Source organism: Candidozyma pseudohaemuli (genome assembly GCF_003013735.1).
Source record: "Candidozyma pseudohaemuli strain B12108 chromosome Unknown scaffold00004, whole genome shotgun sequence".
Lineage (NCBI taxonomy): Eukaryota > Fungi > Ascomycota > Pichiomycetes > Serinales > Metschnikowiaceae > Candidozyma > Candidozyma pseudohaemuli.
The window spans coordinates 360,402-374,923 of NW_020194438.1; the positions used below are offsets into that span (position 1 = coordinate 360,402).

General features: G+C 50.0%; 6 protein-coding genes across 6 annotated transcripts; 3 read left to right on the top strand and 3 right to left on the bottom strand.

Moving 5' to 3' along the window:
* Positions 1-438: 438 nt before the first annotated feature.
* On the top strand, positions 439-1,254 carry C7M61_002266 (uncharacterized protein; the record flags this gene model as incomplete). The annotated part of the gene is made up of 1 exon (XM_024857647.1): positions 439-1,254. The coding sequence occupies one exon, from the start codon at positions 439-441 to the stop codon at positions 1,252-1,254; it is 816 nt and encodes a 271-aa protein (XP_024714146.1).
* A 77-nt stretch (positions 1,255-1,331) lies between these two features.
* On the bottom strand, positions 1,332-3,396 carry C7M61_002267 (uncharacterized protein; the record flags this gene model as incomplete). Its single annotated transcript, XM_024857648.1, has 2 exons — positions 1,332-1,575; positions 2,459-3,396. 2 exons carry the CDS (start codon positions 3,394-3,396, stop codon positions 1,332-1,334), a joined length of 1,182 nt encoding a protein of 393 aa, XP_024714147.1.
* Positions 3,397-4,164: 768 nt separating this feature from the next.
* Positions 4,165-5,577, bottom strand: UGA1 (4-aminobutyrate transaminase; the record flags this gene model as incomplete). Its single annotated transcript, XM_024857649.1, has 1 exon — positions 4,165-5,577. The coding sequence occupies one exon, from the start codon at positions 5,575-5,577 to the stop codon at positions 4,165-4,167; it is 1,413 nt and encodes a 470-aa protein (XP_024714148.1).
* Positions 5,578-7,097: 1,520 nt separating this feature from the next.
* TBF1 (Tbf1p) lies at positions 7,098-9,131 on the top strand (the record flags this gene model as incomplete). The annotated part of the gene is made up of 1 exon (XM_024857650.1): positions 7,098-9,131. One exon carries the CDS (start codon positions 7,098-7,100, stop codon positions 9,129-9,131), a length of 2,034 nt encoding a protein of 677 aa, XP_024714149.1.
* Positions 9,132-9,827: 696 nt separating this feature from the next.
* STE4 (G protein subunit beta) lies at positions 9,828-11,000 on the top strand (the record flags this gene model as incomplete). The annotated part of the gene is made up of 1 exon (XM_024857651.1): positions 9,828-11,000. The coding sequence occupies one exon, from the start codon at positions 9,828-9,830 to the stop codon at positions 10,998-11,000; it is 1,173 nt and encodes a 390-aa protein (XP_024714150.1).
* A 423-nt stretch (positions 11,001-11,423) lies between these two features.
* On the bottom strand, positions 11,424-14,133 carry TAF14 (TATA-binding protein-associated factor; the record flags this gene model as incomplete). Its single annotated transcript, XM_024857652.1, has 2 exons — positions 11,424-12,137; positions 12,715-14,133. 2 exons carry the CDS (start codon positions 14,131-14,133, stop codon positions 11,424-11,426), a joined length of 2,133 nt encoding a protein of 710 aa, XP_024714151.1.
* Positions 14,134-14,522: the final 389 nt, after the last annotated feature.

Consider the following 14,522-nt stretch of genomic DNA (forward strand, 5'->3'; position numbering starts at 1 on the left):
TTTGGGCAGTGTACTGTTCCAGTCAACCGTCAGATACAGCAAATAGGCTACGCTACCCCGTCACAAACTCCAGTACCGTAGGACAATTCACAATCATAGAGGATTAAAATTTTTTGGGTAGAGGCTTTCATTTCGATACCATCGATTATATCTTAACATTGAATTTTATTTCCATTAATACCCAGTCTATCCAAGATCCCACCTGCTACTACCAATTTTTCAAAATGGCTGCGAAAAGACCATCCATCGCAGAAGCTACAAACCACCACAGAAAATCACCACAACGTCGTATCAAGCTGAAAAGAAGAAGGTACCGTTAATCAACCTCCTTAAACACGTAAAGACCAAATTTGAGCTATCATCCCCCCGTCTGACCAACCTCTGCCCAAACTCCACGTGACTATATACACATCTTCATGGCACAGCGACTCAACAACCATGTCTCTTCTACGCCTTGCCCGGGCTGTGCCCCAGAGAGGGCTCCATATCAGCAGACCGCTTCTAGCTGGCCACCTGAAGTGGCAGAATATCCGTCACGACAAGGCGAAAAACGACGCTAAGAAATCCAAAGAGGCTCATTTTCTTGCTAGTCGTATCGAGGCCTCAGTGAAAAGTGGAGGCACCGAAGGTAACGCCCAGCTCCAGACGTTGATGGAGAAGGCACGTAAAATGAACGTCACGAAGAAGATCATCGAAAACGCCATCAAGAGAGGAACAGGCGAGGTGACCGGAGAAGGTTCTGCAGCAGCTCAGACAACCTACGAGTTCATGGGTCCTAACGGTACAGCATTTATCATTGAGGCAGAAACCGACAACAAGGCCCGAACCATCGGCCGTGTCAAGCACGCCATGACCAAGTTCAACGCCAACTTGAGCCCGTGCCAGTACTTGTTCCAGAGAAAGGGAGAGATTGTCTTTGAGCCGCTCAACGAGGACGAGCAGCTAGACGATGTGCTTGAAGTGGCCATTGACATTGGAGCGGACGACGTTGAAAATTTTAATGATGTGGACGACGAGTACGGTGGAGCCAGGCTCTTCAGGATCCTCACAGACCCTTCCGAGTTGAACTCAGTCTCCAACAGCTTGGCCTCCAGAGGGTACAAGCTTCGAGACTCCAAGTCGATTTTCCACGCGGAGGACCTCAACCAGGTGGACTTCCCCGAGGACCAGGAAAAGGCCTTTGGCAAGATGATCCAACAGCTTGACGAGATCAGCGAGGTCACCAACTACTACATGAACATTCGCCAACTGTAAATAGCCAGCGGCATCAATGCATATACCTTCCACCTCCTACAAATCTGTACCTTTTGTGTTCATTATGCTATATGACATTACTCGTCGGACTTGTTCTTCTTCTCCTCCTCAGCAGCCTTGTTCAAGACCTCGTCGACACGCGAAAGGTTGGGGTTCTTCCACAATCTGAGCTGCTGGTCGTAGGCAAAGTGTCTGTAGGTGAAGTAACCCAAGGAAACCACAGCCACACCACAGGCGGCGAACAATGGGTACATCTCCACTGGAACGGGAACGGAGGGACGGGCGTTCTTCTTAGCTTGGTTCAACAAGATCTGAGCGGCTCTCATGGTGGATGATGGGGTTGTTGAAGAGTTTGATCTTTTCGACAGGAAAAACGAGACTGCTGGTTGGTGGGCGTGTGGGGTCACGTGACGCGATAACTTTTTGTGGTCCAGGATGCCTGGAATTGGCGTGGGTGGGGCTGTTTATCTAAAAAGGGTTCGCTTGAATAGATTCCCTTTGTCTAATTAAGTCTATATTTGTTCGGTGGGGTGAAAGAATGGGCCTTTGGGCCATAGCCAGGGTGGGTGCGAAATGGGCCCATTCTGCCCACGGTGCTATGTTCTGTGCATGGCTGCGAAACCTGGGACACTGAGATTCTTCGGCTGATGGGGCGGTGAAGGAGGGGGTTTGGTGGTTTTTGGAATTCCAAGGAAAAAGTATGGGCCTCACGTGGCACACAATCGAGCAAACCGTTGGCCATTGTTGAAACAATAACATGGCGTGGCAGCCGTGTCGCACGGCTGGAGCCTCGGTAAGCAGTATCCATAGGCGAGGCGCAAACTTAAGCTTTGGGACCAGTAGCTTATGCCTTTGTGGGCGGTAGCAATGTTTCTCGGCATTGTGAATATATCGTTGGCGTGTCTGGCCAGCTTTGAGAAGCATTATGGAAGTAGCAGGTGCAAATAGCAGGTGCACATTGCAGTAGCAGAGTAGAGCCAGGTAGTAGCCAAAGCCATACAACGTCCCACAAGCGCATATACCATGACAGAAGTTTTTAGTCATACGTGACTCAATGAATAGATTGGTTGTGTAACTGCGCCAGCGAACCAGGTGCAATCACCTCCAGCACCAAGATGCACTATTGAAGCATCCAAGATACTGTCAGTTCAAGACTGAAGGAGGGATGTTGCGAAGATACATTATGCGCTCCCTGACTCACCACCTGGCGATATGCATTTTCAAGGTGTCGTAGCACAACCAGCTGACTGCCATGGATGGCACGATCTTGTACAAATTAGCAGTGAGACCCTTGTAGGCACCAAAGAAGCCCTCGTTCTTGAAAATGCTAACCAAAGCGTGCGTCACGCTTCTGTACTGAAACCCTAGTTCTCCTCCAGCCATACTGGCAACCTGGTACCGCTTTCTCAATAGATCCAACGGGTAGATCAACAAGCCACCCACAAAACTACTGAATGCACCAGCGCCGAGCTTCCAGAGCGGATTGCTGAAGTCCCGCTTGGAGTCGTCCATCTTGTCTCTGAGGTGCTCGTACAAGGCAAAGTTGATAGCCACATACGGTGCTACACCCAAAGTCGTGGGCACGATACCTTTGTACAAAGCCAAGAAGCCGCCTTCGTTCCGATAAACATCTTTGAGTGTGTCCCAGACACCAGGCGCCTTGACTAGTCTGCCCTTGTTGAGCTTATTCAACGAAGCAGTCTGGATAGTGATTCTCGCTCTGACCAAGTCCAACGGGTACGTTGCCGCCACAGAGGCAATTCCGCCCGCCGAACCCGCAATCAAACGATCCGTTTCGGTCAAGGTCAGCCCTGGCGGCTTGTATTTCAACAAAAGAAGCTTGCACTCCTCAAACACAGCGAACTGGACCGCCGAGTACGGGAATATTCTCACACAGTTGAGCGTGTTGCCCCGGAACCAGCCTCGCCAGCCCTCGTCCTTGTACATTTTCCAGATGGTCGGAAACATGCCTTTGTAGGCGTGTTGGGCCTCGGGACCCTGGAGTTGGAGGAGAATCTTGGCTCTTTCAAAAGGCGAAACGAGCGTTCTGCTGATGGCGCCGGCCACGCCGCCCGCTAGAAGCGACGCGTTCAGCTCGATCTTGATGAAGCTTTTGCACCGCTCGTACGCGTCCAGCAGCATCCGGCAAGGCAGTAGTTGGTCTAGCGTTGATATTTGATATTTCGCACCGCGGGAATCAACGGGTGGGTAGGAGGAATGGAGGGGGAGGGGAGGTGAAGTAGAATGTGGGGAGAAAGTGGGATTTTATGGTTTTTGATGTGAAGTTGAAGAGATGTGGTTTTTGGTTGGAGGGGTTTCGGTGTTTGGTGGTGGTTTCAGTGGGGTTTAGTAGGCCGGTGCCGAGGTGTGGAGGTTATGGTATTAGCCGATCCCGGGAGGTGCCTACATGGATTGAAGGAGAAGGAAAGGTGATACTCGATTATTGAGAGATTTTTCAAGAGGACGCTTTAAAATGTTATTGTTTTTTTGCTCTGGATACCCAGAAAACCCAACCCAGTGAGTCATTACCCCGGAGACAGCCGTGTGGAGGTGGATTTCGCAGCCAATGCGCTAGGACCGAGTCAACCCGGGGTCCACAAGGCATATCCAATTGGACGATGAAAAGGTGAAATGCTGTTTTCTATGAAGTTGGAGGCGTGAAAATTCAGCAGATTAAATTTTTTTTTATTTGGCGCCCAAATCGTGGATTTTGATGTAGGTGGTTGGAGGGTATGTCAACCATGCGCTTAGAGGTCCCAATACCTCTATGAGCTTGACTCAGACCCTCCATCACCAGACACAATCCAGTACCAGAATATTAATTCACTTATTACCACGGTAACCTACCTCCTCTACTTCTTACTATGACAACCCACTTGGTCTACCCCCTCCCGTATAATACATGCATTACTAGTAACCGGCTAACACCTTCTCCACAGCAGCAACAAGAATGTCAGCGTGCTTCTCCTCAAACACCAAGGTGGGTCTCAAACGCACAGAGTCCTCGGCACAGCCGCCCATGTTGATGCCCTCCTTCTTGATGTCGCTCAAAAACTGGTTTCTCAAGGGCGCCTCCTTGAACGACCACGCAATGAACGTGCCTCTGTCCTTGCCTCTAAGGTTGTGAATGAAGTCTGGGTACTTCTGGGCCAAGCCTTCAAGCTTCTTGTACAAGTAGTCTCCGACACGGGCCACCACGGCAGGCAAGTCGTGCTTCTTCACCTCGGCTCCAATGGCTCCTCCAAGCAACATTCTGGCTGGGTCTCCACACCAGGTGTTGAACTGACGGTATGCAACGTTGGGGATGATCTCCGGGTCGTGGAAGTAGTAGCCTGCGGACTGGAACTTCTTGGAGAAAGTCACCATGTCTGGAGCAGGCGAGATGTTGAAATGCTCGTGGGCCCAGAACTTACCGGTGGCTCCCACGCCGGTCTGGACCTCGTCCATGATGAGGAGCGCTCCGTGCTTGATGGTGATGTCTCTCAAGCCCTGGAGGAAGGCCTGGGAGGCGTGGTTGTCGCCACCTTCGGACTGGATGGGTTCCACCAAAACGGCTGCAATTGGAGCAGAGGCCTTCTGGAACTTCTCCTCCACAATGGCAAGACAGCGCTTATCTTCCTCCTCGTTGTCTTTGGCGTGTTCCCCGAGCGGGTACTTGTAAGTGGGGAACTCGGCCTTGGGCCACTTGAACGATGGAAGGTCCAACTTGTGGATAGGCTTGGATCTGGTGGTGGAGGCTGTAGCGAACAAACGGCCGTGGAAAGCACGTTCAAACGACAAAACAGCGAGATCAGGAGAACCAGGCAGCTGGTTGTCCATGACGGTTTTGCTCTCCTCGGCAGTGAACTCCGCCTTGTAGCCTCTTCTTCTCAGCTGGTACCAGAAGAAGGCTGCCTTGAAGGCCAATTCGTTGGCATCGGCGCCCGAAAGACCCGACCACACCTTGTCCTGGCCCTTGGGCGCCACGTCCAACAAACTCTTGATGATCTCCTCGGAGTCCTTGCCCGGGAAGTTGCCCAAGGCTGGTCTGTCGATGATGGCTCTGATCATCTTGTCTGATTTTGCAACCGCCTGCAACGCAGGGTTGTTATAGCCCAACGGGATCGACGCGATCTGGGCGTACACGTCCAAGTACGTGTTGCCGTCGACATCCACAATGTAGTTGCCGTTGGACTTTTCGTAGTCAGCCACAAAGTAGACGGGTCTGGCATCGAACACCTGACCAAGCAGCTTGACGGCGTCCTGGGACTGTGGTCCGGGGAAAGCCGTTTTGACCTGGGGAGCAGCAGGCTCGTTGGGGAAGTACTGAGCAGAAATCGACATGATGTCGAAAAACCGACGGATCCGCCTGCTTTATATAGTTGCTTGGGGGAAAGTCTGGGGAGTGCGCCATGAGGTTGCCAAATCGGGACAGTCCTAGCGGTCAGCCCGTCTGGGTGGATTTTCCGATCTGGAGGTTTTTAGGGGTCCACAAGCTGTCATAAGTAAAGGTTTATTTGAATTTCACTAAAATTTCACCTTTTTCTCTTCCCTTGTTCTTCCCACAAAGTGACGTTCGGACTTGGCGGTTTGCAGCCATAGCGCACTTTGGAGCATCAGCCGAGAAGGAAGCGGAGTCGATCGATTTCTTGATTGTGGGGCCCGAAAAAGCACCGTTTGAGCATTTTAGACTGGGGCCAAGCTTCCGGGGCCCATTGTGGAATTTGGCGTTTTCTGGTGATTTTCGCTTTAGCGCTGTGGGACGCTGACTTGGTGATGCTAGGTGTGGCGCTTGTTTCTGTTTTAGTTAGAGGCCCCCGGGGTGTTGAAGTTTTGGGTGAATAAGGTTTGGGAAGGCCACCTGTGCACTTTTTTTTCTTCTTTTGGCTTCAGTTCGTGGAGGTTTTGTGGAGGTTTTGTGGAGGTACTGTGGAGTGTGGAGTCGGCTGGTAGTGAGGGATGGATGTAGCGAGGAGATGAGGAGGGGAAGGGAAAGACGGTTGTATGGAGAGGGCGTTGTTTTTGAGTGATAAGAGAGGTTTGTGTTTTTGACAATACTTCAACGAAGCCAAATTTCAGTATTTTGATGATTTTGGGTGGGTGAATTGGTGCAATGGCTCTGGCTCTATGGCTCTATGGCTCATAAGGCTAGTCTATTATGGGCTTCAAAAGAGAAATGAGAATTGTGAGATCTTTAGAGCAACAATTGACAACAAAGTGACACTTCAGGACTTTCAAATCTCTGGCCTTACGACATGATGACTGAAGAGGAGTAAGAGTAGTGTTAGTTAGAGTAGTGTTCTTGTGGCTCCCAGAGATCAAAGATTGATGACGTAATTGTCTCTTCCGTGCCATAAGAATTCAACAGACAAACAGAGATTTCGGCTTCATTGTCGACAAAAATGTTGAAATAAGATTTAGGATACAAAGATGACCACTTAGAAGCTTCTCTTCATGCATGCGCTCTTTCCATGCATAAGAGACCCACCAGCATCCCATATCTGACTCTCCGTAGAGTATACTAGCGATAACATTCGAACTCTAAAATCCGTTAAATTGACTTCTCCATAGCCGATATGTCATTTTTCTATCTTATTGTTGAACCTCTTGGATCCACACTAGAGCCTACCACACCATCAATGAAGATCTACACAAAATCTCCCAAAATCCACAAACCTCCCCTCCAAAAATGCCAAATTAAATTGGCCCCCAAAAAACAAAATTCCCCCATAAAAGCATACATTACCGCCCTCTATCACTTCTGCATCACCTTCCCTGGATGCACCTACACCATCGCAGACCATCGCGAAGTGTATACAAATTGAAAACAAACATCTGCTGCACCACAAATCACAGAATTAAGCATGAGTCTTGAGCCTAAAGTGGAAGCGGAGGACGAAAACCTCTCCAAGCACGATCTCCACGAGGATGGCTTTGATCAGGAAATTCAACGAGCCATTGCTGAGCACGAGATGGAGCTTCTGAGGCAGCAGTACCAGCCTGCTCAGGAGGACCAGGGACAGGAGGGCCAGGCTTCTGAAAATGCCCAGGAAGAGAATTCTGAAGATGTTCAAACCAGCGAACAACAGACGGAGAGTGAAGCCCCGGCTGCTGCTGAAAACAACGAACAGAGTCTGAACACTGAGACTGAACAGCCTACTGATAACACCGAGGCACAAAACGATGTGTTTTCCGCTTCGACAGAAAAACACCACTTGGAGCTAATAGCTGACGAACTCAAGAAGGCTACCACAGACGACAAGCTGGAGAAACCTGGCCATATTCCTGCAAACTCAGAGCTTCTTGCAACAAACACTGCTTTGGCAGCTTACAACGCTCTTTCCAGCCAGGTACCTCCTGCTGCGTCTCTTACAAATGTTCAGCTTGCCGCTTTGCCCCTTCCTATCGTTACACCCGACTACCTTCCCGCAAGAATCCAGCTTTTGGTGAACACCTTGCCTGTTTTGGACAATTTAGCCACGCAGCTTCTCCGTGTGTTTGTCACAGGGCCTTACCAGAAAATCATTGAGGTTGCTTCGAGTCCAGAAACTCCCCAGGGTGCTGCTTTCCGTGACTTGGCCTCGCTTTTTGAGTTCACCAAGAGACTTTATTCAGAAGAGGATCCGTTCCTCACGGTCGAACACTTGGCTCCTGGAATGTGGAAGGAGGGCGACACCACGCCCAGCATGTTCAAGAACAGAGAGCAGAGCATCGAGTCCACGCTACGAAAGGTGAACTTGGCGACCTTCTTGGCTGCATCCTTGGGAACCATCGAACTCGGTTTCTTCTTCCTCAATGAGTCCTTCTTGGATGTCTTTTGTCCCGCAAACAACCTTGAACCTGCCAATTCCATGTCTAACATGACAGCCTCCAACATGAACCTACAGAGCGGCGTAAACACAGTCATTGGAGACAAGGTCGGTAAGTTGCTCAAACCACAGGCTGTTTTGTACCTTGATTTGAAGACACAAGCCTACATCTCCGCCATTGAAGCGGCTGAAAGATCCAGCGAGGAGATCCTAGAAGATATTTTGCCCAGCAACATGGAGGAGATTTTGCTCAAGAAAAGAGGCACCAAGACGCTAACGCCAACAGAGACCGATTTTATCAACAGGTGCAAGTCCCGTAAAGAATCGCTTCTAAGCTACCCTGCCGAAGGCAACCTCAGTGAAGAATACGAGTGGTTCGCCTTTTTGAAGGACCTCTTCGACTACGTCTCCAAAAACATGGGTTTCCTAATATGGGGCAAGAAGGGCAAGCAGGCTCCAAGAGAAAGAACCCATACCACACCCCACAGCAACCAGACCCTACAGGACGCTAGCCGTGCAGCCGAAAACAAGGCAGGTTCGCCTACGCACGAGGGATACGAAAGCAGAGAAGGACACGAGGTTGGAACAGGAAGCGGGCAGGACACCCAAGCAAGCAATCCTGAAATTAACGAAATCACATCTGCACTTCTCCCTAGCGAGATTTTGGAACAGCAGATCCACCTTCGAATCAACCCCCGCCTGTCGGGAAAACTTACGAGCCGAAGGCCGTGGACACGTGAGGAAGAAAAGGCCCTTCGCCATGCTTTGGAGTTGAAGGGTCCAGCGTGGTCTACGATTTTGGAGCTTTTTGGGCAAGGCGGACGAATCAACGAGGCGCTCAAGAACCGTACGCAAGTGCAACTCAAAGACAAGGCCAGAAACTGGAAAATGTTCTTCCTTAAGCTGGGCCTTCCTGTGCCTTCGTATTTGCAAAAAGTAACCGGAGATCTCGAAAGAGAGGACAAGTTTAAGGCGAAGAATGCAAGACTGAAAAAGACTGCGGCGGCTCCAGTTCCAGCTGTTAGCAAAAGGGCGGGAACAGCCGAAGATGGAGACAAGAAAGAACCCAAGAAACAGAGGAAACTGTGAGGGCTGTTTCAGGACTGCGGCTCAGTCGCTCTGACAGCTAAATAATATCAGGCATCCAGTATTTTTGTTCGGCGGAGCCGAGGGCTTGGATCCCGAAAATTCACGAGCTTTTCGCCTTGGCGGGCAAATGGCAACGCAGGCGGTTTTTGATCAACCGATCTTCTGCAAGGAAAATGTTTTAAATCTACGATGCCTATACCTCCAAGGGGGATCTGACAATGGCGATCGGTGGTTTAAAATCGACGAAGCGAGGTATGCCGGCTATCAGCAAGCACAGCCTACGTCACGGCTTGGAAACTCCGGAGCCTATAAAGGTGCTTCTTATGCAGCAGCATGACCTCATGTACTCGAGGCACTGTTTTGTAAGGAAATGAAACCCACTTTGAGAGCTCTCTTTGGAGGCAACCGTGCATGATGCGTCCTGCGCGATGCACGCCAGCTGCACACTCGAGAGACTATTCGGTTGATATTTTGCAGCCTTTCCCAAAATTTTGCCCGCATTCTGGGGTAGCCTTGTTTCGAATTCTCCAGAATATCTGCTTGCAAGCCTTGCACAGAATACTTTTTCCCCTGTATCTGCGAGCCTTTGCATGTTGCATGCACCGTGTTGTATCAGATTCAGTGGCACCCTTCACTGCTCCGTTCCTCATCAAACAATAAAATACGCTCCAGTGTTTCTTCCTCGTTGCAAAGGCTATGGCATCGGTAACGACTGATGTTATTGGCGGCAAGATCGCCGTTGCTCGCCAGAATGCTCAGATCTTGTACTCTGAGTTGCAGAAATCGTACATGGCTCTTCAGGATGCCTCTCTTTCAGAAGTGCTGGCAAATGTACAGCCCATCCCACCAAGACGATATCTCAGGCTCTACAACACATTGAAGGGCCATCGAGACAAGATCGCCCAGGTCAAGTGGGATCATAGTTCTCGCCGAATCGTGCTGGCATGTCAGGACGGCTTCATGATCATTTGGGACGCTATCACCGGGTTGAAGCTTCAGGCTATCCCCCTTGAGAACTCGTGGGTGCTTTGCTGTGCATACTCACCCAGCGGCAGATTGGTGGCTCTGGCTGGATTGGACAATAAGTGTCTGATCTACAAAGTGAACATTCCTGAGCCCGGTGAACCTATAACTTCGCAACCTGGCTCTTTCGAGCTTTCCGAGCTTTCCAAACCGTATAGAGCTGGCCCAGGCGCCCATGCTGCCTACGTCAGCGCCTGTGAGTTTCTTGATGAGAACAAGATCCTCACGGCATCCGGTGATATGACGATCGCTCTTTGGGACACCCAGCGGGGGATCAGATCGTATGAGTTCTTGGGCCACACTGGAGATGTTCTACTGATGCTGGCAAGGCCGTCGCAAAACACGTTCATGTCATCAGGTGCCGATGGTCTCGTGAAGGTGTGGGATATCAGAGAAAAGGGCCCCGTGATGTCGTGCAACATACTGAAAACAGACGTCAATGACATTGCCGATTTCCAAGATGGCAACTCGTTTGTTGCTGGCGCCGATGACGGTATCTGCAAGCTTTTCGATTTGAGATCTGAGTGTGAACTTGCACGATTCGAGCTACTGGCGCAATTTGCACCCGCAAAGAACACAACAACCATCACCACCCCGTTACATTCTCACTTCGACACGCCTGGCGTAGTGTCGTTGGACTTGAGCAGGTCGAAGCGGATCTTGTACGCCTGTTACGCAGACTATGGGTGTATTGCGTGGGACGTACTTAAGAACGAGATAATAGAGTCAATTGGTGTGGGAAGCGGATGCCACAGTGGGAGAATTTCCCAAGTAGCCGTTAGTGCCGATGGAGAGGGTTTGGCCACGGCCTCGTGGGACCTGATGATCAAGGTGTGGTCCACATGAAAGATAGAACTAATATAAGCCGATGAGTATGGAAGGTTGATGTAGGGGGAGAAATTGGAGATATAATATTGTAAGATTGTGTGATGAGGTATAGAGAAATGGCAGATGGTTGCTAATGGCCTTCTGCCCCATCTATGCCTTGAAGGACTACGATGATAAACCATCACACTGCCTCTTAGGACTACAACACATAAACCATCACAGAACGCTTACTCGCATATATTATAACTGTGAACTCAAAGCTTCAATCACCCAATCCTACATTCCCTCCACAGTCGTATCATTTTAGTATATAGCCGCCCAGCCCCCACCGGACGGACCATTATGTCGGGGTGTAGACAGAGGACTCCAGGCCTGGACACCTGTCGATGGGCAAAAGTCCCAAAACTCGCTCCAGAGGCCCCCCTAGCCAGAAAAGCCCGCTCAGGCCTCTCCAGTGTGCTTCTTCACGTAGTCCCACAAACTCTTCAACAAGGACTCGGGCAACGTGAACAAGTCCATGGTGAACTCGCCGTTGTCCACGTCGTTCTTGATATTCATCTCGTTGGTTCTGTTGTCGGTGACCATCTGCACAATGACAATCAAGTCGTCCTCGCTCAACTTGGTGAGGCCATTGGCGAGTTTCTCCAAGTCCACGGCACCCTTGGTGGCGGCGCCGTTGGCACCCTTCAATTTCTTCAGCTTCGACGACAAGTCAGACTCGTTTTTACGCTTGCCGTCGTCGGCAGGAACTGGACCCAGCTCCGCCAATAGCTTGTTCAACTGCGCCAGCTTCAAAGGAATCAGTATCTGGTGGTCCACAGTGTAGGTCTCCTGCAAGAAGTTCAAGTCGTGGCTGAATTTGCGTTCGCCTTGCTTGCCTGGAAGTCCCACCAAGTGCACGGCAATGGGGATGTCGAATTCACCCCAACCCTGTTCCTCCACACGGAAAGGCGCCTGCTTGAGCGTTCTAATCGGGTTGGCAAACGTCGGGTGCAACGTGTAGGTGACCTTATCTAGTATACTGGCGGTAATCTCCTCGCCTTGTTCGTTCAACATGGTGATCTCTATGGACCACTGTCTCATGGGGTAGTTTTCCACCGGCGGCACATCCTTCATGATGGTCTGCTGGGTGGTGATGCGGACGGTTCTCTTGGTCTGGTATTAGTACAATTTTCATTCTGCCTGTGTTTTGGCGGCTACTTACTTCCGACATTGCTTGTTGTTAAAGTTTTTCTCAAGAGTGTGCACATCATAGCACGATCCCGAGCACCACAATGTATAGAGACCGGTACCACGGCTGTTTGGAAGGAGATCCAGACACACAGCCGCTGTGTGTTTGTATGGGCGGGCGGCTTCGAGGCGGTAGTACTAGCGCTGTAGCCGGCGTGGTATTGGTGGAGTTGGCTGGTCCTGATGGGTGAGTAGTGGTTGCACCATTCGTAGAATTGGACAATGTGGAGGTGGAGGCGTTGGAATTCACTGGAAAAGAATTTGAAAGTGTGGTGGTGATTGGTTTTGTTGAAAGGGTGGGTGGTTTTGTTGAATTGGTGGTTGTGGTTGTGGAGTTGGTTGTGGAGTTGGTGGTGGTGGAGATGGGTGAGTAGGTGGTTGATTGAGGGGGGAACGAGACAGCCTCACTTTTGGTAATTGGGGGATGATAATGGCCTGAAGTTTGTGAAAGTGGCTCTTTTGTGACTTGTTCTGTGGTGCTTGGGGTGTCTGTTTGGAGTACTGGTTCTGTTGGTTTAGATGTGGGAACCGTATGCGAAGACAAGGTAATTGAGCCGGTTCCAGAGAAGTCAGAGTTCTGTAAATCAGGATTCTGGAAGCTTGAAGTTGAAGTTCTGGCTGCCTTTTGCGTTTCGGTCTCCACGGGCAATCTGAATATATCGCTTTCGGTAATGGACCCACTTGCATCACCTTCAGATACAGCATTCAACGAGGGAGTCGATAGGGTCTCCTCATTGGCGGTCTGCGTAATTGTGAGGGTTGTGACTTCAAATTCCGGCGAGATTGGCCTTTCTGGGCTGCTCTTCAAGTGAACCAGTCCAGTGGAGGTAGGTCCCATTTCGTCATCTGGAGCAGCCGTTGAAGGGGCCAAAGTTGGGCCAGAATCGGAGATTGAAACGTTTTCGGCAGCTGCAGAAGACTTGGATTCTGAGCCGCTTTCCACCTCTGTTTTGTAGCCTCTCTGGTTGTCCATATTGGTGGAAGTAGCTGAAGCTTCTAAGGACACTGGTTTTGTGCCAGTTGTACCCAAGGAGAATTGAGACTGACTCCCTCCAAAACTACCATCCTCTTGCCCAATACTTGCTGTAGTCACCGCCCCTTCTGGTCCAGTTGTACTGACCATACTGCCATCCAATGGCTGCGAAATAGTACCACTATAGCCCACATCCAGCCTGTTCTCCGAAAACGGCCCGTCCAAAGCCGCCATCGTCGTTGTCACATTCACAAAAATAGTGTGTGTTTTTGTTTTATGTGTTTTTGTTTTCTTGGGTACGGAAGTTGGCTGATTTGACTCAACCTCAGTCTCAATGGACTTCGACTGGTTGTGGCTGCCTCTTCCCAATAGCCGCTCAATGACGTCCTGGATCTTTCTCTTCTCCTCGTGGTACCCGAAATTTGTTTCCGTAGTTGTGGGAGTTTCAGCACTAACACTGAAAGAAGACTCTGTGGCACTCGTTTCCGTCGTAATCGCTGGACTTGTCACCACCTCTTCATCGTCTCCACTTGAAGTCACCAGAAGCTTTCCAATCGCCTCAACTGGTGTACCCTGAACTTCTCCCTTTGCCTCATTACCCTTTTCCAACACCCTTCCAGGATTCTGGTACTCATGCTTTCTGTCTGTGAGATACAGCGTGGGTCCAAAGAAGAGCGGTATTTCTGTCGACAGAGACGTTGCTGGCACGCTGCTCGAAGTAATTGGACTCTGATACGAAACCAGCAAATTCAGGCTTCGGGGTGGCTCGGCAAAAGTGGATTTTTGGATCTCGGTCTCGCTGATTGTGGAAGTCGGTGTAGTCAGGTTGAAGAACCCAGAAACACCAACGACAGACGGCGAAGCGTGCACTGTGTGATACACCGTAGCAGTAGTTGTGACAACCACCACCTGGGCACATGCCGCTTGTACGAGCAGAAGAAACCTCATGGTTGTGGTCTTTTTGCACCCAATCGCGATAGTGGTAGTGGGTGATGGAGGGGAGAAAGAGAATATTTATGAATTTTTGGAGTTGATGAAATATATATGGAGATATCAGGTGGCAAAGAGTAAAAACTATTGAAATTGTGACGTTCGGTAGTTTTTGGCTTGTTCTAGTTAGGCTTGTTCTGGCTCACATAGTACTGAAAGCCTATATGGTACTAGAGGCAGAGGTCACCAATAAGACAAATACAAGCCTATTCTGATTTTATGCGAAAAATCCAATTAAAGCCAAGATGTCCCGCTCTACAATCGTGTAACCCGATCAGCTCAACTTTAGTATGTACAAGAGAAAGTCCGATGAAGCATGATCAAGCAACGGTCTCACTTAAAACGGC